This window comes from Bicyclus anynana, chromosome 18 (assembly GCF_947172395.1).
Source record: "Bicyclus anynana chromosome 18, ilBicAnyn1.1, whole genome shotgun sequence".
Classification (NCBI taxonomy): Eukaryota; Metazoa; Arthropoda; class Insecta; order Lepidoptera; family Nymphalidae; genus Bicyclus; species Bicyclus anynana.
The window spans coordinates 1887508-1912166 of record NC_069100.1 but is presented as its reverse complement, the minus strand read 5'-3'; the positions used below and the strand labels follow the sequence as shown (position 1 = coordinate 1912166).

The 24659-nt window shown below is 37.4% G+C and overlaps 1 protein-coding gene across 4 annotated transcripts; it reads left to right on the top strand.

Annotated features, from left to right (window-relative positions):
* Window positions 1-10: 10 nt before the first annotated feature.
* On the top strand, window positions 11-24444 carry LOC112046066 (mitogen-activated protein kinase kinase kinase kinase 5). 4 transcript variants are annotated; one of them, XM_052886710.1, is made up of 22 exons: window positions 11-334; window positions 994-1100; window positions 1645-1783; window positions 2858-2930; window positions 3522-3712; window positions 4547-4654; window positions 4982-5115; window positions 5995-6164; window positions 6598-6709; window positions 7143-7193; window positions 10519-10557; window positions 11781-12661; window positions 12991-13115; window positions 13578-13659; window positions 14052-14174; window positions 14925-15077; window positions 15663-15787; window positions 18017-18149; window positions 18675-18793; window positions 18915-19029; window positions 19330-19456; window positions 20147-24444. In XM_052886710.1, the coding sequence occupies exons 1-22, from the start codon at window positions 41-43 to the stop codon at window positions 20244-20246; spliced, it is 3501 nt and encodes a 1166-aa protein (XP_052742670.1). In that variant the 5' UTR covers window positions 11-40; the 3' UTR covers window positions 20247-24444. The 4 variants fall into 4 exon arrangements, with proteins under 4 accessions (XP_052742670.1, XP_052742672.1, XP_052742671.1 ...); XM_052886712.1 differs by lacking the exon at window positions 7143-7193; XM_052886711.1 differs by lacking the exon at window positions 10519-10557.
* Window positions 24445-24659: the final 215 nt, after the last annotated feature.

The window sequence follows — 24659 nt, the reverse complement described above, 5'->3', positions numbered from 1 at the left end:
CTACGGCTCCTACCTGCGCAGGGACAAGCTGTGGATCTCCATGGAGTACTGCGGCGGGGGCAGCTTGCAGGTAAACTGCGCCACAGTCCTTCGTTCTCATGATGGAGCACTGCCAGCCGAACATCGTCGCCTACTACGGCTCCTACCTGCGCAGGGACAAGCTGTGGATCTCCATGGAGTACTGCGGCGGGGGCAGCTTGCAGGTAAACTGCGCCACAGTCCCCCTGTCATGATGGAGCACTGCCTCCCGAACATCGTCGCCTACTACGGCTCCTACCTGCGCAGGGACAAGCTGTGGATCTCCATGGAGTACTGCGGCGGGGGCAGCTTGCAGGTAAGCTGCGCCACAGTCCTTCGTCCTCATGATGGAGCACTGCCAGCCGAACATCGTCGCCCACTACGGCTCCTACCTGCGCAGGGACAAGCTGTGGGTCTCCATGGAGTAATGCAGCTTGAAGGTATCCCCTCGTTATCCCCGTATTCCTAGGGAAACGAGAACTACGCGTTAAACCGCGAGGTTCTGCCAGTCTTTGATATGCATAGATGTACTAAAAATAACGTGAAGTCAACCTAGGAATAGACGCGGCTTTTCGGAGGTATTGGTAATTTAAAGTCTCACTAGCTCAGTGATGAAGCGGCCGGACTCATCACCGAGAGGTGGCAGTTCGATGCCCGTCTGCCGGACTATTGTCGTACCCATTCCTAGCACAGTCTTTTCCGACTAATTAGAGGGGAATATAGGTCATATTTAAAATATGTGGCAGATATATTTTATTAAAAATAAATCACTCTGTGTGTAAATCCATGAAAAACTACTCTTATTTCCGGTATCATGATGGACGAAGCTGATAGACCATGACAGTCCACACACAACTTATTGTTAAGTCTATTCATATAGTCAGTAAAGATATCAGTATTTTGTGGCCAAAACTGTTGGTCTTGAAGATGACATGTATGATGTCAGTATCCTCATGACGTCACTGTTTGTTCCAGGACATCTACCACGTGACCGGGCCGCTCACCGAGGTGCAGATAGCGTACATGTGCAAAGAGACGCTGATGGGGCTGTCGTATTTGCACAGTATGGGGAAAATGCACAGGTTAGCATAGTTGCCGTGTAGACTGCACATTATTGTGATATTGGGCAAATGTGTATATTTGCCCAATATCACAATTGTTATTGTTCTGTCTAGGCATATTGGTGACACTGTGGCTTACCGCGTGCCTATTTAATATAGAAAAAGTCACAGAATAGATAATCATACTGAGTCTTTACAAGCTGCGTCATTAAGCCGGTGAAAAAAACAAACATCACGAGTCTCTTTGACATCCACATATATTATGTGCATACTTTTCCCATAGTTTGTGTTTTAAAATTTAACAATAACAACAACTACGTAAATTAATATCATAATAGACTAATATCAATATACTACCTATACTCCATGTGATTTTTTTAGTTTTTAAAATATTTAAAAATGCCATTTTTCTTGAATAATATTGGAAATTACTGATTCGACGCTGTCGTACTGACTCGAGAATGTATTAGTTTTTGAATTTGTATTTGGAATGGCTGCATCACTCTATTATTCTTTAATCTGTGGCTAAAGTTTAAAAATATTTAAGATTAATATCTATTTCCAGAGACATAAAAGGTGCGAACATCTTGTTGACTGAATGCGGTGATGTCAAGTTGGCAGACTTTGGCGTGTCGGCGCAAATCACAGCCACTATCAATAAGAGGAAGAGTTTTATTGGAACACCTTATTGGATGGCGCCTGAGGTATATGCGACCATTTATTTGACTTGCCTTTTTAGTATGTATGGAAGGGTTACATGTTTTAGAAGCTAAATTAAAATCAGTACTGGTTTGGTTGGACTTTTTGGTATTTTTAGCAAAGGCTAAAATTCATAATACTTGTCAGGACAACTTAATTAACAAATCAAACTGTAACCAAAATAAGACGCTAGAATTGAAGAGAATGACATTGAGTGGAGTCACGCACTTGTTAACGTTGTGTGTAGGGTTAAACGATCCTTTGACAGTCGACAAACACTCCCCTTTTCCACTCAAGTCACTCTCCCCGCCTATCCCAAGTAACCCATAAAGAATTACATAACCAGAAATATGGAAGGCTCGAACGCTACGAGACTACTATTTCCTACAGTATAGTATTTCACAATGCAGTTCAAATTGCAAGTGGAAGGAAAAAAGAGGAGAGAAAGGTCAGAGAAGAGATGGAGTGTGTGTAACTTATTATAAAAGTTAATGGAAGAGAATGACATATTGTGCCATTATGCTTATCTGATATCTAATGGCCTCAGATGATTGTCAGACGACCTCCTAAATTAAACAAGACAAACTTATATGTTTATGTTGACAAACACACATGGTAAATGTTACAGAATTTAATTTAAAGCTATCTTTAGGTTGTTTGTTTTTTTTTAATTAATTATACGCCATATTAAAAGGATGACGTAAGTGATTGATTAATACAAACCAAAGCTACTTAAAAAAACTCCACTTATCGCAATAGATTGTACCTTTGCAGCAAGATTTTCTAAATACTTTGGTTTTAACATGTCAAATGACGATGTAATCTTAAGCTGGTTACTTTGACAAGGTATAGTTTCTTCTAACGCACAGCGAAACGCTAATTTGCTTTCGGCTTTCAATCTTTGCCAATAGATTAGTAACTAGCCACAGCCGTAACCATTTGATCAAACCAACTGGCCTGTTCACTATTTTGGCCTTTATCATCAACCTACTAAAATAAAGTCATTTGCTATTTGGTTAGTTGTCCGCGTCGAATAAGAAAAAGTTGACATTAATTTGTCAATTGATTTGTTATTTCAGGTAGCAGCTGTAGAAAGAAAAGGTGGCTACAACCAGCTCTGTGATATTTGGGCGTGTGGGATAACAGCAATAGGTATAGTTTAATTTATTTATTGTAATTCTAGCATTCCATGGATTCATCATACCGGTGCTGGGTCCATCGAGTGTCAGAGAGAAAAAACCCCGAGCAAATTCCCGAACTTGTGAACGATAATGTAGGGTTTAGGACATCCTTGACAGTTAACTAACACTCGAACTCGACCTCTTAATCTGAAGCAACGTAAGACTAACCACTGGACGAACGAGACAGTTTTTTATATTCTTCACAAGTCAGCCTTTGTCTATAATCTCACCTGATGGTAAGTGATGATGCAGTCTAAGATGGAAGCGGAGGTTCTTAGGAGGAGGGTCCACTACAGCCCTTTCAGTTTCTACACGACATCGTACCGAAACGCTAAATCACTTGGCGGTACGACTTTGCCAGTAGGGTAACTAGGCCACGACCTCAATCGGCCCAGCCGGGGATCGAACCCAGGACCTACATCTTGTAAATCCATCGCGCACACCACTGCGCCACGGAGGCCGTCAAATGGATCACGGAGGATTTGTTAAAAACATTACACGAACATGGTTAGTTAGTTTTGAATGAATGAAAAATGTAATTGTATTTAACTTTGTTGACCAGAATTGGCGGAGCTCCAGCCGCCCATGTTCGAGCTGCACCCCATGAGGGTGCTGTTCCTCATGTCGAAGTCAGGGTTCAAGCCGCCGCAGCTCAAGGAGCGCGAGCGCTGGTCGCAGCTGTTCCACGCCTTCCTGAAGCTCGCCTTGACCAAGAACCCTAAGAAACGGCCCACCGCTGACAAACTGTTACAGGTAATACCATGTACAACTCAAAAGACTACAAAATATATGAGGGCGCTGTTGTCACTTGTCGTTCTTATGGTAGTGTTCTGTCATCCACTTGTGACTGCTGCTACCTTGATACTTATATATAATACTCGTATATAAATAAGACAATCTGTTGAAAATAATATTACCTACTATTTAATATAAATATATGTGGTAAATATTTACATCACTATCTAGCCCCGAAGTAACCATCATGTTAAGGGTACTAAGATAGCTGATTTCATGATTATTTTTTACAATTACAATTTAAAAGAAGAGTAAATCTCATCTAAATTATGATATTTATTGCAAAGTCTGGTAATTGTCAGAATTTCCACTATGATTTTAATAATCAATAATATTTCGTTGCTCTATAACAAATCATTGTGATATTGTCAGAAAATGTGGTGTTGCCACGCAGCAAATTTATGATTTCTATTTTTATTAACTTCCACTCTTAAACTATACTCGTACAGTCTAAGAATCTTTGATATACCTTCGTAATTTTATAAAAGGCAAAAGTTTGTCAGCCCACAAGACAGGGACAAGATTCATCATTTTAGGAGTTCAATGATGAATCTTGTCCCTAGTCACTTTTGTTTGTAGCAACACCTCGAAAAACATAGTTTAAAATTAAACTTTAGTGGCCATAATTGTAAATTGTAAACATGGTTCAATATCCATGTTTGTAAATATTTCAAAGTAAAGTGAACTTTAAAATGTATTGATTAGGTCCACTTTACTTTGAAGTAAACTGAGGATTAAATCCCAGATCTAATTTGCATGTCAATGGTTGACCATAGTCTTTTCTGTTTGTAGCACGCGTTCTTCCAACAAGACATGAGCAAACGACTCGCGATCGAACTTCTCCAGAAGTATTCCAATCCGCCAAACCACTGCAACAGCCAAGAACTAGACGAAGATGGGGTGAGATGTCCAATTTTTTATAACAATTAATAAAGTCTGGCCGCTCAGAGATTGCGTTTCTGACACCTGTCAATGACACTTTTATATTTGCTAATTAATTGTTAATAATTGTAGCCGAAAATTAATATGTTTATTGTATGTTGGCATAAATATTCAATTTTTAATGTTAAAAATGCAATCTCTGAGCGGCCGGATTTTTTATACCAGTAATAGTTGACTAAAAATTAAATAAATTAAATCTCATTTGGTTTTATAAGACGCACTTTAAAATTTGCATACATGCTAATTTTATGCGACTGTTCTCATAATGTATCCTTCATATCTTAGGCGATATCCAATGTGCCGCAACGGATCGAATCAAGGCAGACGCGCGGGCGGCGGGACGCGCGGCCTAGGAGTTTGCTCGAGCCGAGGACTGCGCCTCGGGAACACCACGCGCATCTCAATGACCATGGCTTGAGGTGAGGCTAGAGTTACTCTCACTAGTAGTACCGTAAATGTGACTTTCTATCGGTGCTAAAATTTTCATAATCTGTAAATCCAGAGATTACCCCCTACAATAACTCAAATTCTACCTATTTATAATAGTAAGTATAGATGGGAGTTTGTCAGGAATCTACCGACTGCTCCAGTTGTGATATCGGATCATAATGTAAAAGGATGTAATCGGTGACATCAAAAACCTCGCAGTCTGCTGGAGACAAAACACTATTGAGACTAGAGTTACTTACTATTGCTCTAAGCCTGTTAGATCATAAGCAGTTCTGAATGGAATGAGATTACCTTCGGAAGCGGAGGTTTCGATCCTACCGACTGCGCCATTTGTAATAATAGAATAAAATTCAAAGACTCTCTCGCACAGCCTGCTGGAGCCGCGGACTGTTCCCAAGAAACAGCACTCGTACCATACTGACCATGGTCTGAGGTGAGACTAAGTTACTTATTATCGTTTCCATGATGTTTTGGTCTGGATAAACTCTAGTCCCTATCTCCAAGAACTAAAGTTTCATCAATTTGTATAGAAACTCTATAGATCATCTTCACTTGGCGATACTATTTCAACGATACGTGGTGATGATTACGAGTATATCCAACAATGATATAATAAAGTCATAAGGTCATATTTATAAACTCTGATTGAAATTGAAAGTGAACTTCATTAGTAGTGATTAGGTCCCCATTAGTTCGAAGTTGTTTGATCCATAAATTTTAATTTATGTTTATAAATATAGGCCGGTAATTTTTTTTAATTGTAAGATGGCGCCTAAATTAAAAATGAAGATAACAGTCATACATCGACTAACACGAATGGTACTAGATCTAGGGTATTTTGTCAACAGATTAACATCTGACGAAGATCGTGAAGCGAATCGTCGATCTGGAGTGTATGACGATTCGCCGATCATAGATCTGGACGCCGAAGATGAACTGAACCTATCTATGCCCAAAGTGATCAATTTTAACGCAGAAGTCAATAGAAGTTGCGACGGTGATACTATTAAACGAAATGGTGAGAAATATTAAATGATCGTAAATTTTGTATAGTTTTATGAATGGCGTTTGATTGTGTATGACTAATTTTCCATTCACCATGCATTTTAGTGTAACAGTCCAAAAAGTCATGCATATTTGTAAGTAATATTTTATTATTGTTTTAAAAAACTAAAATAATTATCTTTTAGGTGTTATAGAGGATTTTAATAATGTATTTGTGACCTGAAGAAACAATTTTTCGTAAGATTATTCTTTAAAGGTGTTCACAATCCTACGTTATTATATACAAGATACACTAGTCATTGATGCATCCAAATGATGGTCTAAAGAATTTAAAAAAAAATCCTACAGGGTTCATCACAGGGGCCTCAACTATTTCTTCATTATAACAAAGTCCAATGCTAACATACATCAATTTTGATTAATATCACCTTATCTTCGCTTTTCAGTATACCACAGACAATCAAGCGAAGACTGGAGTGTGGCCTCTCTCATGAGTTGTCCTAAACACAATCCGTTAACGCAAGACTTATCCACCGACAGTATACCGACTAGCGAAAAGTGAGTACAAATGTTGATACACTATAAAACGCCTTGGTATATCCTATTTTATTTTATTTACTATTTTATATGCAGGTAACAATGATTGACATCTTTCAGATTTAGATTGTTTGTGACTTAATATTAAAAAACAGTTTTGGGTTCAAAATGTTTTAAAAAATATGAATTTGAAATTCGTGAAGTTGATAAAGTAAATAATTAATTGTTAGAAATTCCATATACACATTGAATTGAGAACAACTTCGTTTTAATTAATTAAACTTTAAATAAGTTATGGAAGATTGTATCAGGAAAATCTAAATTAAATCATAACATTTACAGCTGTAGATACATTGGTGTTATTATATGAAAGATGCTAATCATTGAAGGGTATTAGCCGACAATAATACAGTAATACTTCTCTATTTTATGTATATTATTATTTGTGTTATAGCAAGTGGTGTCGGGTCGTCACCGGTGATGATATTATGAGAATGAGTTTGAGGTATACAAGGTCCATATTTTTTTACAAATCTTTTCTTAAAAGTGCGTTTCCATGATGCAGACCGTTACGGTATAGTGTTTGACGTCTATCTGATAATTGACTAGAAGAATTAGATGTTTATTTTCCAACAGCAGGTTAAAAGATGATATGTTAAAAACAAAATCTAGTGTTGCATAGGGTGTAGGTTGTACTGAGGATTGATATTAAAAGTGATACAAGAGCCTATAAAGACAATATTCTTATGTGTTCTATGAAAAGTGTATTTTAACGAATAATAACATCTTATTTCTGTTTTTTTAAAATTAATAAACAAATCGTAAACGTCTGTTTATTGTGCGAATATGAGTTACATTTTGAAGAAGGAAAGTTCAGTATCATTTCTTGTATTTTTAGAATTTCTGCATTGTATTCTATGCGACAAATTACTGACACTCGTTAACACCGAAGCCTGAGATTCTTGTGTGAATACAGTTGATATTAGAGGACATTTTCCTTGCATCAGCTTAAGGTGTCATAGGCGATAGTTATACCAATTAAATCAGGTATGCCATCTTTTACGATAAATAAAGTGAGTTTTAGAACAGATTTCATAAAGTGCGAAAAGAAAATCGAATGGACGTCCGGCAAAATATCGTGTCGGATGCAATTGTGGAAACGCTGTCAGTTTTCTATCTCTTGCGTTAACATCGGTCTGCGGTTTTCTCTAACAGGTTTTTGTTTCCGATTTTTGAGAAAGGTTTGGAGGATAGACTTTTTTCCGTAATATCTTTTTTTCAAAATTTCTTGTATGTGTGTGGCTAATACGTGCGGAGTTTATTAGCTGATTTTGTGTGTCATTATTGATTTATATTTTATGGCTTTTTAGAAATAACTGCAATTTGTTTTATTGTTTGTTTTTTGTAAATGTGATGCGATACCGACAAATAACATGAATGAGACCTCTTCCGCGAGGGATAGGGTTGCGAGGTTATGACGACAGAGGGGACAGATGTGCAGGGACACAGAGGATGTAACAATGAACGAATGAAGAATGCTCCTGCCCCCCCACTTTCTATAGTTGTGCTCACATCCTGACTCCTGTAGGCCGACGAAGTGTACCATAGACATAGACAAGATAGATAGAAAGTCGGAAATATTTCTCTCTTTGAGTGTGTTGGGTTGAAATAGCTGGGACTTGGACAACTCCGCCGCGATTGGTCGGCATTTGTTTTTTATCTTCACGAGATTTGTCGTTGTTGCATGCTAGGCCTAATGTACTCCGCGGTTGAGGCCTCATTTTTAAGTTTACCTGTAATGACTTTAAATTTCTGAAAATTAGTTGATATCAGAAATTCTGGTGCAATTTCCATTGGTTCCGCAATTTTAGATAATGTAATTTTTAGAAATGAAGCACAATATGAGAAGACTAATAATAAAAAGTTTAATACTAATAATGACTTGTTTAATTTTATTTTGTTTATTTCTAACCGGGTTTCATTGTTTAACTAATTATGTAATTTTATTAATGATTTGTGTATTTTTTATCGAAGCATATTATTTTTGAAATGCTTTCCCAATGTTTTTTATTTCTTTGTGTAAATAAGTTTAAACAGTTTTTGTAAATAAATCTAGACTAAATCTAAAGTAACTTTTAACGTCTGTCTGTGTATGCTAATCTTTATAACTACCTACAAAAACTTGGCTCAGAGCACAAGGCTCGATTTCATGAAGTTTTATATAATTGTAATGTTTTACATGAAAATAAAATTAAGAATTTTTCATGAAATTCATGAAGATATTAAAGCTATAATACTTAAAAAGTTTCGCGACAATAAAATTAAACTCAGTTGAGAATTGATCTTGAAACCGTTATGTTATGTTTTCCTTACAAAACAGTATTTTTTATTCCCATGTTTTTTTATTTGTGTATATTTTGTTAATAACATTTGCAGTTATTTCAAAGGCTTTGCGCTATAGAGTGTATGGCGATGTTTGATGTTTTTATGTCAAAAGTGTTGTAAAAAACACACACACGTGTAGAAACAAAAACACAATTTGTTACAAAGTGTTGAATGTTCGTTTTTGCATGGATTTTGGATGAACAAAATTAACCAGCGTCGTCACCATTGGCTTTAAATTCATACACCCATTGCGTATCGTACCTACTATTACATACAGACACAACATACAGAAAACATTATGAATTTTATTAGTTATTATAATATAATATCTAACGTTTCAAAAACCCTTTGAAATTACCCAATCAAACGTCCGACCGTACCTTGTAAAATGTTTATTTAGGCTTTTTTTTTTTGTAGTAAATCAGTAGCAAAACCAATTTGAATTCAAAATGAGTTACTTTAGATCGATATAGCAGCGACAGTGATTGTACCATTATTTTCTGGTAGAGGAAACATCTCGAGCAGGTCCCAGGACTTGTGACCTTGGGTGTAGGGTTAAAGGATAATTTCAGAATGCATTAACACTCACCTCGGCATGTTTATCATGCCCACACTAAACAATTTATGATCAGTCACAACACAAAACATTATTGCACAAAATCGACGTAAAAAATCGTAAAAACAATATTGCACAAAATTGAAAGTAGCGTGACGTCATTTACGCTGCCTAACAAAGAACTGAACTCAAGTCATTAAATACCCTCTTATTTATACAAATTACTGTTGCAACAACTTTACACAATTATCTCTTTTTTATAACTCGAGGTACTCAAAACATCATAAAGGTATAGTTATGAAAATTGTTAGTAGAAAATAAATTCGATTCTGTATGGAAGTACATTATGGCGACTTTACTTTGACTTAGATTTTACAATCAGAGGATGGTGACTAAAGAATAAAAAGCATGAAATTACAATCTCATTCTCAATCTCAATTATAAAAGTTGGCTAACAAATGTACTGTATATACTTTCTAACACTTATATACCTCTTTTTAGACACCTAAACAATATTAATCAATGTAAATGGATCTTAATTCACCAACAAATAAGTTATAAAATAGCATGCATGCGATTAATATTTAAAAAAAAAACTACATTATAACAACATAAATTACTGTTCTAATTTTGACCATATGCATAATAACAATAAGGTACATATTTAACATATAAATCAAACAATATTTTTGTATCATCTTATTTAATACTGCTGATGAATTTTAAACCCTATAACGTGTAAAAATAAGGTACAAACTCAACCGGCCAACCAAAAACACCTAAACAACATTATACATATTTGTTATTAGATTTTGAAGCGTATCTAATGACAATAAGGTACAAAATAGCGTGCACCACACATGTCTGTACGTGGTTTCTCTTGTTTTAGGAGCCTCTTGCAATACATAGACGAAGAGTTAATGCTCAGGTAACATTGACACACGATTGCATGCACGATTATTTTTATATTTAGTGGCATTTGAACAAGTTCAGAATAATAAACTAAAGCTTATAAGAAATATATAATAATATAATGTAATGAGTCAATCCGCAAATTCATCTGCTTAGATCTTGTTCCCGTGGGAATACGAGGATAAAATATCCTGCGACACTACAAATAACGTGGTTATCTATTGGTAAAAAAAAATCAAAATCAATACAGTAGGTCTAGAAATTACCCTTACTAACTTACAAACTTTACCTCTTTATAATATTAGTATCGATTTAGTATTTAGTTTAAGTATTGTAGTAAAAAATGTTTTGAAATGGCAGAATGAATTTCGCTGTGGATACCTAACTATACTAGGCCCTAGGAAAGAAACTTATTTTTAACCATCAATTTAAGAAAATATAATCTTGTAAAACAACATTTTATTTTAATTATATGTGTAAATTACAAATAGCCATAAATTGATTGTAATACAAGGTTCCTGTAAGCCTGTATCATAACAGTTTACTCTTATCGTACACTTCTTAAGTATTGTTTTCCATAACTTACCAAAAAATATATATATTTATATCATTATCATTATCAATAGATTCAGAGATGGCCTGCACACCTGAAATTTTACAAACTTACTAACTTTACCTCTTTATAATATTTTTATAAACTTAATGTTTATTATTCTGAACGAATTGTATAGATTACTAAGTAATGTATCACAGCTTTGTAACTCGACACACCAGACTGTATACTTCCATACCTGTCTTACTGTATCCACTCAAACAGCTGTTTAGAAGGTAGAACGTATTTCATTCACATAGCATGTTCGTTGTGTAAGTTAGTTTGTAATATTTAAATATACGTCCATAATTTGTTACATTAATTACATTATTGTATAAAAACTGTGAAAAAAATACTTAATTTATTTAGTAAAATAAATACTTTTAAAATAAGATTCGAACACAATTTTTTCTCTTTTCTACGTTTATTTATAAACGTATTTTGTCTCACGAGCACCACTTGTTATTCAATTAACAATAATATAAAATTGCTTTATGTTTTTTAATAAATATGAAAAATATATAAATACCATTTTGTATCTAACAGCACTGACCCCAAGCTTCCACGTTAACACGGCATCTTCCGAGCTTGTACTAAAAGCTACCAAAAATGCTACCGCAATGGTAATAATTTTAAAATCATTACAGGGCAACACTACCGTTGACTGCGGAAAACGTATCACTGACCCAAGCTTCGAATTCAGGCCTGTCTGTCCACGACCAACACTTGTCCCAATGCATACAACTAAAGCAGAACTTCTTAAACAACTCCACCACGAACGTCTACCAAAGCCTCGCATCCAACTTCCAATCGCCGCTAACCTCTTCCATATCCATCGACGACCCCATATCGAGGAAGTCAGAAAACGATATACTATACGTCGACGCTCAAGATTCCGAAATTATTAACGACAATACACAAATGAGGAATGCAAATTGCGAATGCGGTCTTTGCCCTAAACCAGAGACAAGAGAAAACAACACGTTGAGCGATCTGCAAAGATCTGTGGCACCGAAATGTTCGTGCGACGCTTGCAACTCTAACGGGGATATTTTGAGCTACTACAGAAATTGTTCGAACCAGAACAATGATTCCGGGATCGTTTACTGTGAAACGTGCAAGAAACAGAAGATATCTATCTCAAACTTCAGAGCGTTACAAATAACAAATCGATTACGGATATCGGATAACGATAGAATCGAGAACGGCGCGACTTCGGACGACGATTTGTGCAGAAGAATCGATATCAGCTTAGACATGGACGACAAAACATACGAGCACAGGAAAAGGCATAATCGACATAATTCCGATTCGGTCACAGCTGGAATCGATTTAAATCAGTTCTGTCAGTGTGAATTAGAAAGTGTTAATAAGAGAAAAACGTCGTCAGTTGACGAGATATTTAAATTGGCGGAGGAGAATGGAAGAGATAGTCAAAAGGAGTTAGTCGGTGAGGAGTTGAAAACAAGCCAAAGGCAACGGAGTCTTTCGGATAGTCAAAGGGATAAGGCCAAAGTTGATGGAGATGGTAAGATATTTCATCTTTTATACTGAAGGACAGTTTCACGGTTGATTTTTCAGCTAAGTTAAATCGAAGTCAGCATATTCCCATCTTAGGTAACCAGGAAAAGGTAGAGTTTAATCAACTGCATTTGGCACCTTTTGTATGTTAAAACTTTGCAGCAATACGCTGAGCTGGGACAAAGTTGTGTAATGCTTAAGGAAGAGAGGTGCCAGTAGCCTCATTTTATTTAATAACGAATTATTCTGTCAGAATTCTTTAGCTTAATATCATTTTCATTAGAGGAATTAAAGTAACGACCTACTTTTAAAAAAATATCCTGCTTTTATCGTTAGCCAGTAGTACGCCGCCGGTGCCTCCCAGAAGAGCGCGCGGGCGTCGAACTCGGACTCCGCCGCGGCCCGCCCCTAACGGACTTCCACCCACTCCTAAAGTGCACATGGGAGCTTGCTTCTCCAAGGTATGAAATACTTGAGTTGCATTAATTTCATCAAATTGTAATTGAAATCCAAGGTTTTTTGTAGATATGCAGGTTTGCGCTTGACTAAATTGGAGCGCTAAATCTAAAGATTGAAAAGGTTGATAAACCTTAGTAATATTATGGTGTGTTCCATTGAGAGTTTTCTATACTAATATTATAAAGCTGAAAAGTTTGCTTGAACGCACTAATCTCAGGCACTACTGGTCCGATTTGAAAAATTCTTTCAGTGTTAGATAGCCTATTTATCGAGAAAGGCTATAGGCCCCCCCGTATATTATCCCTATTATCCCCGTATACCTACGAGAACGGGAACAAGGCGATTGAAACCGCGCGGCGTCGGCTAGTCTTACCATAGACTGAGTTTCACGTTTCATATACAATTTCTTTTGTACGCAATACTGCAATTCAAATGAATAAAGTGAATGAACAATTTGTTGTCAGGTGTTCAACGGTTGTCCGCTAAGGATAAACTGCACAGCGTCGTGGATACACCCCGACACCAGGGATCAACATATTCTTATAGGTAAACTGTGTTCCCTCAGCATTTCGCATGAAATTCTGTTTTTCACAAATCCCGCGTAAACCAACGATTTTTCCGCGATAAAATACTTTTTATCCCAGAAAAAATCCCGGTTGGTTAGTAGCAGCCTACGAGTGTGCTTTGATCCAATGTCCAATTTGTCTGTATACCAAATTTAATCCAAATCGGTTTAGCTACTTTAGTTTAAAAAAAATAGTATGAATAAACTTATCGAGTTCTCGCTCACACAGAGTCGCTCCCTTCTGTCTTCATACCCCTTAAAAAGTTATTTGTACCTGAAATAAGCATTTCGTTTGCTTTTCTTGTTATTCAAGCCATTAAAATAACCTCAAGGCCCAATAAGTGTTTCGTAATAACATCAATAAATTCTGTAGGCGCCGAGGAAGGGATCTACACGCTGAACCTGAACGAGTTGCACGAGACAGCCATGGACCAGCTATGTCCGCGCCGCACCATATGGATGCACGTCATCAAGGATGTGCTCATGTCGCTCTCTGGTGAGTTTTCTACTGACAGCTCGTAGTGTAGTCTGTAGGTGATTAGGAAGGGATCTACAGACTTCTAGACTAGTATAACGAGGCGGGTAGCTGCGACAGTGATTGTACCATCAATTTGTGGTAGAGGAAACACACCGAACAGCTCCCAGGACTTGTGACCTTGGGTGTAGGTTTAAAAGTACATTTCAGAATGCATTAATACCACCCGTAGTCGAAATAACTCGTAACAATAGATTCCCCTCACACAGCCGCCGATATAAACTTTGACGGACCCTCACTCTACAAGTTTTATCAACTGTCTTGCCTGCAAATAGCAGGCACAAAAGCTTTTCCAGTTCCTATATATAGGACGTCATAAAGTACGTAGTACGTAGAATCAGAACATCGAACCAACCTGCCTGGTCTGCTAATTGCAGTTGTGATACAAGCAGACTTTGGATAGAAGCAGGCGTTTATTTGCGGAAGTTCATCATAAATAGATAATAATTTATTTATTTTGCTATCCTCCGCGAAAAGCCGACGAACCCATGCGACAACGTCACCCAGGTCCGACAAAATACTCTCTACGTACTTTTCACCCCGAAACCGGAGCATCCTCAGGAAATGTTGACTCTACAACGAGCAATTGCAAAGAATGATAGCAAAATAAATAAATTATTATCTATACAAGCAGATTTATTGAATTTCGCGTTTTATCAATTCACGCTTTGATTTGCCAGAGTTCTGCTATGTTATGTTTTTTATTCTCAGGAAAAACCCCCTCGCTCTACCGGCACGAGTTACTAGTGCTGTCGGGCAGCGGAAGGGGCGGCAGGGGCGGAGGGGCGCGCTCGCTGAGGGTACTACCTCCGAGATTACTGCCAAGGAGGTTCGCGCCCACCACTAGAGTACCTGATACTAGAGGTGAGTCATAGTTCATTTAATCGGACAGAACTATTTTTAATTAAGTTTAGAATGTTATGGGGATAAAGTAATCAAATTGATCATAAAATAAGGGTACAAAAGTTGTCTTTGTCTGAGAAGTAGCCACAATAAATTTAACCCATGTTGTTATCTACTCGTATACATGACGTGACGTCACGGGTAGCAGCGGCAGTGATTGTACCATTATTTTGTGGCAGAGGAAACACCTCGAGCAGGACCCAGGACTTGTGACCTCGGGTGTTGGTTTAAGGGATCAATTAGAAAGCATTGACACTTACTTACCCTGCCCGACATGTATTCCGTGCCCACTACCACCAGATTATCAATAATTGCTACACACCTTTATTGCACAAAATCACTATTGTGACTAGCAGGGTGACGGTGTCCACGTTGCCTAACAAACAACTGAGCTCAAGTCATCAAATACCCTCTTATTTATACCATCACTGTTGCAAAAACTGTCGTACGAATACCTCCCCTCCACAATAACATAAATAATGAATATTAATACCACCCGTAATCGAGGAACTCGTTAAAATCTGTGATGATGATGTGTTTGTGCAGGTTGCATGCGGTGTGCGGTGGCGCGCAACCCTTACAACGGCTACAAGTACCTGTGCGGCGCGTCGCCCGCCGGCCTCTTCCTCATGCAGTGGTACGACCCGCTGCGCAAGTTCATGCTGCTCAAGGTTGGTGCCTAGTCTCGTCTCCCCGTCCTTGTGCCACTCGCAGACACAATATGTCGTCCCTGTCATACGTACAACGGCTACCAGTACCTGTGCGGCGCGTCGCCCGCCGGCCTCTTCCTCATGCAGTGGTACTACCCGCTGCGCAAGTTCATGCTGCTCAAGGTTGGTGCCTAGTCTCGTCTCCCCGTCCTTGTGCCACTCGCAGACACAATATGTCGTCCCTGTCATACGTACAACGGCTACCAGTACCTGTGCGGCGCGTCGCCCGCCGGCCTCTTCCTCATGCAGTGGTACGACCCGCTGCGCAAGTTCATGCTGCTCAAGGTTGGTGCCTAGTCTCGTCTCCCCGTCCTTGTGCCACTCGCAGACACAATATGTCGTCCCTGTCATACGTACAACGGCTACCAGTACCTGTACGGCGCGTCGCCCGCCGGCCTCTTCCTCATGCAGTGGTACGACCCGCTGCGCAAGTTCATGCTGCTCAAGGTTGGTGCCTAGTCTCGTCTCCCCGTCCTTGTGCCACTCGCAGACACAATATGTCGTCCCTGTCATACGTACAACGGCTACCAGTACCTGTGCGGCGCGTCGCCCGCCGGCCTCTTCCTCATGCAGTGGTACGACCCGCTGCGCAAGTTCATGCTGCTCAAGGTTGGTGCCTAGTCTCGTCTCCCCGTCCTTGTGCCACTCGCAGACACAATATGTCGTCCCTGTCATACGTACAACGGCTACCAGTACCTGTGCGGCGCGTCGCCCGCCGGCCTCTTCCTCATGCAGTGGTACGACCCGCTGCGCAAGTTCATGCTGCTCAAGGTTGGTGCCTAGTCTCGTCTCCCCGTCCTTGTGCCACTCGCAGACACAATATGTCGTCCCTGTCATACGTACAACGGCTACCAGTACCTGTGCGGCGCGTCGCCCGCCGGCCTCTTCCTCATGCAGTGGTACGACCCGCTGCGCAAGTTCATGCTGCTCAAGGTTGGTGCCTAGTCTCGTCTCCCCGTCCTTGTGCCACTCGCAGACACAATATGTCGTCCCTGTCATACGTACAACGGCTACCAGTACCTGTGCGGCGCGTCGCCCGCCGGCCTCTTCCTCATGCAGTGGTACGACCCGCTGCGCAAGTTCATGCTGCTCAAGGTTGGTGCCTAGTCTCGTCTCCCCGTCCTTGTGCCACTCGCAGACACAATATGTCGTCCCTGTCATACGTACAACGGCTACCAGTACCTGTGCGGCGCGTCGCCCGCCGGCCTCTTCCTCATGCAGTGGTACGACCCGCTGCGCAAGTTCATGCTGCTCAAGGTTGGTGCCTAGTCTCGTCTCCCCGTCCTTGTGCCACTCGCAGACACAATATGTCGTCCCTGTCATACGTACAACGGCTACCAGTACCTGTGCGGCGCGTCGCCCGCCGGCCTCTTCCTCATGCAGTGGTACGACCCGCTGCGCAAGTTCATGCTGCTCAAGGTTGGTGCCTAGTCTCGTCTCCCCGTCCTTGTGCCACTCGCAGACACAATATGTCGTCCCTGTCATACGTATAACGGCTACCAGTACCTGTGCGGCGCGTCGCCCGCCGGCCTCTTCCTCATGCAGTGGTACGACCCGCTGCGCAAGTTCATGCTGCTCAAGGTTGGTGCCTAGTCTCGTCTCCCCGTCCTTGTGCCATTCGCGGACGACAATATGTCGTCCCTGACATACGTACAACGGCTGCAAGAAACACGAACCAAGGGAAAGTGATAATTGCATAATTTAAAATGTTTTACTGAGGTATCTCTACCATAACTATCTTATAAAGGACATGTCCCAAAATGGGCCTTTATTATGTCAATATGACACACATTAAAAAGAAACATTAAATCGTAGACAGAGATGCATTAAAAAAACCTTAAATTGCTTGAAAAACGCCATAAACGAACGTTACTGCGCGAAGATCACTGACAATCTATCAGGGTGTGAGTTACAAGCATGTTGCCATGATAAAAATTCTTAGTTAATGTTGTCAGGTAATGAAAATGCATTTTATTTAATTAATATTTTTTTTTATTTTGGATTTTAAGCCCTTTATTTTATGTTTTTTCAAGATAAAAATAATTTGTTCTGTTTAATTGACACTCGGAATAAAGGCCCAGTCTCCATTCAAAATTGGCACATGTCCTTTACTCCTTACCCCAATAATATATAGCCTTACTTTTCGATCTTGTCTGATTACTATTAGTGAATTGTATATGTTTGTGGCAGAACATAGAGTGCGTGCTGCCGTCGCCGCTGCTGTCGTTTGAGCTGATCATCACGCCCGAGCTGGAGTACCCGCTGCTGTGCGTGGGCGTGACCAGGAAGCCCATACGCCTCAACCTCATCAACATCAACTCTGGTAACCAATCACTACATACATAGATCCTCTTCAAATTGCTTAGCAGTGATTGACTGGCCAAAAAATAACCTACAAGCGAACTAAATTGTTATGCCCGCCCGTTTTTGACATACGTGTTATTTATAATCACATCAACCGATGGACGTCCACTGCAGGACATAGGCTTTTTGTAGGGACTTTCAAACATTACGATACTGAGCCGCCTGCATCCAGCGAATCCCTGCGACAAATAACTTGTAGGGAGTCAAGAAGGCGTCCCGGGAACACGCAAAGAGCAAGTACCGGGTTCGCCCTCCCTCGATTCGGCCCAAATTACCGAGAGGTTGAAAGGGCCATGGGAGGTGGTGGGTTGTCCTCATTTCTGATTATGTTATTGTTGTTTTGTTGTGTTATTTATAGGCAATCCTAAAGATTTATTATTTTGGAAGTCACTTGACATACAAAAACATTTTTTTTTAATGGTTACTCAGGTCTAACACCTTCTATATTTATATATTTGTAAAATTTGACTTGTTTTCTCTACAGGTGCGACGTGGTTCCACTCTGACGAGTTGGAGCTTTGCCCCGGGGGCTCCAACACCGTGATACCGCGGCCGGAGAGGCTTCACACCTTGCGCGCGGTGCATCAGCTCAATAAGGACGCCGTAAGTAACAATACGTACAATAATTACAATAATTATAATCTTTTCTGTCTGTCAAGTAGTTTCTTGTAAACTAGAAGCCTCGTTGTGCCACTAATTACCTGATAATAACTATTGTTTTTAGGTACTGGTGTGTCATGAGAACGTGGTGGACATAATCCCCGTGCTGGCGGGCGGCGAGCGGCGCCGCAACAAGCTGCCGTCGCGGATACAGTTCGACTTCCACATCGACAGCATACGTAAGTTCATTGTTCAGCTGCTTGTGTGACAAAGAACGTAATGGCTTCAGCCTCATCAGGCTCTCGCCCAAAACCTCCGCCCCCAAAATCACTCTAGAGCCAACGGCATCTACCTGAAAGGTAGATTTAAACCTACACAGATCACAAGTTCTGGGATCTACTTGAGATGTTTCCTCTACAACAAAATGATGGTACAATCCCTACTTGGCGCGTTATACTTGACTTCTCGGCCTGAGTCACTGTACATATATCTATTAAAAGCTTAATAATAATAAATAATAATATATTGTATGGTTCCAGTATGTCTAGCGGACTCGGTGCTGGCCTTCCACCGGCACGGCGTGCAGGGCCGCTCGTTACGCAACGCCGACGTTACGCAGGAGATCACCGACCACTCGCGCACGTATCGACTGCTCGGACATGACAAGTGAGTTTTTTTTTAACTGGCTTTACGGCTCTGAGTTCTAGCCCTTTTGAGCCTATGACAAGTGAGTCTGCTTAGACCTCAGACCGATTAGCTTAGGACTTGTATCACACTCAAAATCACCAACATAATTGTCTGGTTTTTTTTTTGAGGGGGACGATTTAAACTCACACATCGAAAATATTTAACACCAATAAATATATTGTGTCCTTACACTTTACACACAACTATAAATTTTAAATCGTAATACACACACGTATAATTTTAACATAATGAAACATCGAATCTAAACGCAGTTAGTATGAACACGTTAGATCGTGATCATATACCTACAGTCGTCTAGTGAGGCAGGTTCTATGGTAATTTGGTCTGAGTCTTAGACACGACAAGAGAGTTTTTTTTAAACGGCTCTGAGTTCGAGCCTTTTTGAGCCTACGACAAGTGAGTCTGCTTGGACACGACAAGTAAGTTTTTTATAACTTGCTTTACGGCTTTGAGTTCTAGGCCATTTAAGCCTATAATAACAAATAGACAACTCACTGGCGCGCTGATGTAAATCAAAATAAATTCGATTTTTACATCACAACATACATTTATTGAAGAAAAAAAAATTTACCAATTCGACACGTATGTATATAAAAGTTTATATGTGACTAAAATAAATGAATATATTTTTAAACATTATTGTTTCAGAGTTGTAGTGCTGGAGTCGCACGTACTACAAAACAATACGCTCTCGAGCGAAGACGGAAACGATCTTTACATACTGGCGGGACATGAAGCTTCTTACTAACTTAAAATGCGCTTACATTTACCGTACAAATACATATGCGTTTAACTTTATTCTACATAATCGTTTGATTATATAAAATGTATGTTAAGCTTGTTCGTACATAGATATGTACGCTAGGCTTATAAATATGAAGGTACATTCGCACCAAAACAAACTACTGTAAAAAACAATTAACGTATTAAGGTTTAATACAATATATTTGTATAATACAAAATTGCGAGGGCTCGATTTTTGTATTTGCGTTAGTGAACTATTTTATGTTAAAATGCCAGTGATAAACTCTAATAGCAAAGATAGAGATAATTATTAGAGTTGACACTTTATTAGAAAAGTTTAATTACAGTTATAATAAAGTTTTAGCTGCGATTGTTATCTTTTTATGCTTATTGTCCGGCCGCTCAGAGATTGCGTTTGTGACGCCTCAATCGCGTCAATGTCAATGAGAGAGATAATGCCAATGAGATGTTTAAATATCTTTTATTAACCTTAATAACGAGTAATAACATTAAAAATTGAATAATCAACAATATTTTTAAAATAGTATAACAAATAGGGGGCATTGACAGGTGTCAGAAACACAATTTCTGAGCGGCCTGGCATTAGTAGTAATTAATTAAATTAATTTAACCATGTGGTGAATATTTTTTACGTTCTGATCTTAGTAGAGTGCATATCTGAATATTCACGTTCTTAGAGCAAAGAAAAGAGAAAAATCGGTTCTGAAAAAAATCATATTTATAAATCGGTCGTTTGAAAATTACATGTCCGTAACATCGCACATCTAACCTAAACAATAAATAATAACAAATGATATATGCCTTAAAAGTGAAATTAATTTGTAGTATTAAAAATATAATACCTTATTATAGCACTGCCATTAATTTATGTCCATTCCATTGGATGTATATGAAGCAATAATATTATTATACTGTGGATAAATTTTGAATATTAATTGGTGAATACACTTTATGTTGTCATTTAAAATTTAAAGTTACGTTAACCTCATTGCTGTGATTAGACGTTAGTAGAAATAGCGCGAGGTAAAGTGTATTTTGAAAATAAAAACCGTTATAATATGTTTTAGTAAATAATTTATTAAAAACTGAAATTGTTCATTAAAATAATTAATTTTTAACAATATATTTTTTTTGAAACCGATTTTAATTGCCTTCTAATATAATCGGTCGTAATTATGAATTTTTCATTTTAATAAAATTAATTTTATTTATTCATGTTATTGATAAATCGGTCGGCTGTTACAAAATTAATTTTAATACACTTTATTTTATACTCTCATGTGTTACGTCAATAAGCAAGAAAATCGGTCGTGAAAAATAATCGCTGTAATAGATTATTGTTACTCAACTATGGAATTAATATAAACATAACGGTTTCTTTTTTTCAAAATTCATTGATGAATTAAAAATATGATGTACGTTACATTATAATACAAAACGAACCTAAATATATTTTACTGGAGCTATATTCACTTTGATCTTAATAAACCAACTTGAACCTTAAGTTTGACAGTCCTAAAAGCACTGTCAATAATCATCGGTTTTACAAAAGAAACGACATGGACGTCATAAAATTACGGATCTTGAAGTCACAGTGAATTGGAGTCCAGATGAGTTAATTCGTATGAAATGTATTACTAATATTAAAAATGTAAAATGAAATGTATTTTAAAGGTTCATGCACATTAGAGCGGTCCGCACCACAATTTTTATAGAAAGCGGAGTAGTGGTATAGAGGGGGAATAAATTATATTAGTGAAAAAAGAGTCCTAACTAATATATTTTTTTTAATTGGCCTGTCTTATACAGAGACGAGAGTCTGGATGCTAGGACTAAAAAGGCATAGTCTCTCAAAAATAAAAAACTCAAAGACAAGCAGCTTGAACATCAAAATTATTTAGTAAGCAGGTAGTATTAAAAATGTGTCGTGTTTTCGACCGTCCTAATGTGCGAGAACCTTTACCTAACCAAGCATGTGATTAAAAATATCGGGTAACTCGTAAAAAGACAATTTTCCCGTATTATAACATATTATAAATAATGATAATAATGTAGGTTATTAAAAAAATACTAGAAATTTTGAAAATAATGAAAACGCTCGCTTTGTGTATTTATGTATTATTTTATTTTGTAAATAATTACAAATATTCCAATTTAGTTGATAGCATTTTGTATAATACCAATAGTATAGACATTACCGTGAATGTTGGTATCTTTGCTTTATAATAACTATAGATTTTTCATGTTTTAGAATTAAATAAAATTTCTAACTCCATTTAATATATATATATATATATATATAATAAAAACACTCTTTTCACCTTTACAAAAATAGTTTTTAATAAATATTTTCGGTGCAGCTAAAAATGGATTTCGTTATAAAAGCAAAATGGATTTCTTAAGAAATAAAAAAATGGAAGATATGAGTTGTTTAGTTGTTTTTTTGGGAATTATTGTTTTGTATAAAAGTGCTCGCGCACTGAACGCTAATGAGGGAGTTAAATCTTTTTTTTATATTATTCTAAAAGCATAAAAGGCAAAATTATCAACATTCAGTGTATAGTTTTAATGTATTTAATGTTTTAGTGCAACCTCATTTTTGAGTGAAAGTGGACTGTTATTTATTTTTATCTGTCAATATTTAATTGTATACAGGCTTGTGCCTCTCTTTAGCACGATTTATTATTATTATTATTATTAAATAAAATAATCATTTTTATTCACCTTAATAAGGTAGCACTGGTTTAGGACATAATTTAGCGGTGTTTATTTGGACTTACTAAAAACTAGACTATTAATATTTATAAAAATATATAACTATATTTTTATTAATTCATAAAAAACATGAATTTTATTGTTATTTTGCATGAGTATAAAACATTCCGTGGCTTATAAATTACATTATTGAATTTTCTCTCACTTATTTATTTGTCCTTTTTAAAAACTTTTAACAATGTTAATACAATACAAAATATAATACAATAAAAAAACTATTAATTATTTGTAAAAAAAAATCAACTCTTGCTGTGGGATATTTGAGAGCCCAAGCAACCAGTGGTCAAGGCCGGAGGAACTTTCTCACTAAACCCTTGATCCAGCAGCAATATATAGTTAAGCGAAAGCTTGACTGCTTAATTATTGATATCAGTATCATTAATTATTATTAATATCAAGAAAATAAAAAAAATGTTGCTCTGGTGTCGTCCTACTCTTAGCATACAAGCAAGTAACATACTTAATTAAAAGAGAAAGCTATATTTCAGCACTGCTAAAAATAGGTTTCGTTATAAAACCTTCCCCCCCAACCAAGTGGCACGTCGATTCTCTATCTACAATCGCTAACGCTTCGAAAACTAGAAAGATGTTTGGGAATGACATCCGCTATCAGCAGGTCACATGATCAAGATCTGTCTTTCCCATACATTTTTTTAGTTTTCGAAGCGTTAGCGATCATAGAAAGAAAATCAACATGCCACTTGGCTAGGAAGGCTTTTTATCTATTTTTGTGATAAGTGTGGTCCATTTCAAAATTAATAACGCAAAACAACGTTTTTTACCGGATCGGTTATTATACTTTATAAGTTTAGTTTTAGTGCGTCCAAATTAACGCCAGTGTCAACTTTATTTTAACCAGTGTAATTGTGACATTTTACTAGAGTAATATGAGATTATTATTTTATTTACACTTTTAAAAATGTAACTTTTGTTTATAATATGTGTAGTGAATTTTGTCCCAAAAGATACATTTTTAAAACCTTATATTAGCACCGATTTTTTTTGCAAACGCCTATTATTTTACAAGAAACAATAAACATTGAATATTTATTTACTAAGAATTCACTTGTGTTTTGTATATAGGTCTAACGCAGTGCTCTGATTTTAATTGATATATTTTTGACAATATTGTATTTTTCATATAAAACATTTTACGATATGATAGCATAAATTTCGCGTTAAAATTAACAAAATATTTTTTTCATTTTCTTATAACCGATTTTTTTGCAACCGATTTTTATTGTCAACTGCGCTAGACCTAAAAAGTGACCCAATAAAAAAGTAAACGATAGATTATTATTATAATGGGATCATCATAATTTACCACCTATTTTTATTTTAATTGAACTGTAACACTTTGAGTAATCCCGTTTATTTATATCCCCGAAATAAAATTTTATTTTCGATTTTCGTTTTTCATTTTTATTTCTCATTTTACACTGTCCAAGCATTTTTGTTTTTGACTAGATTTTTGGTTTTGAAGCAGGCAAACGGAAGTAAAATTAATAATAAACCTTTATGAAGTACTCGTAATATTTAAAACAAAATGATTATGTAACGAATAGTATTATTAGTTTTTTTTTTTCTATTATAAAAATCACTGTTTTTAAGTTCTAATTAA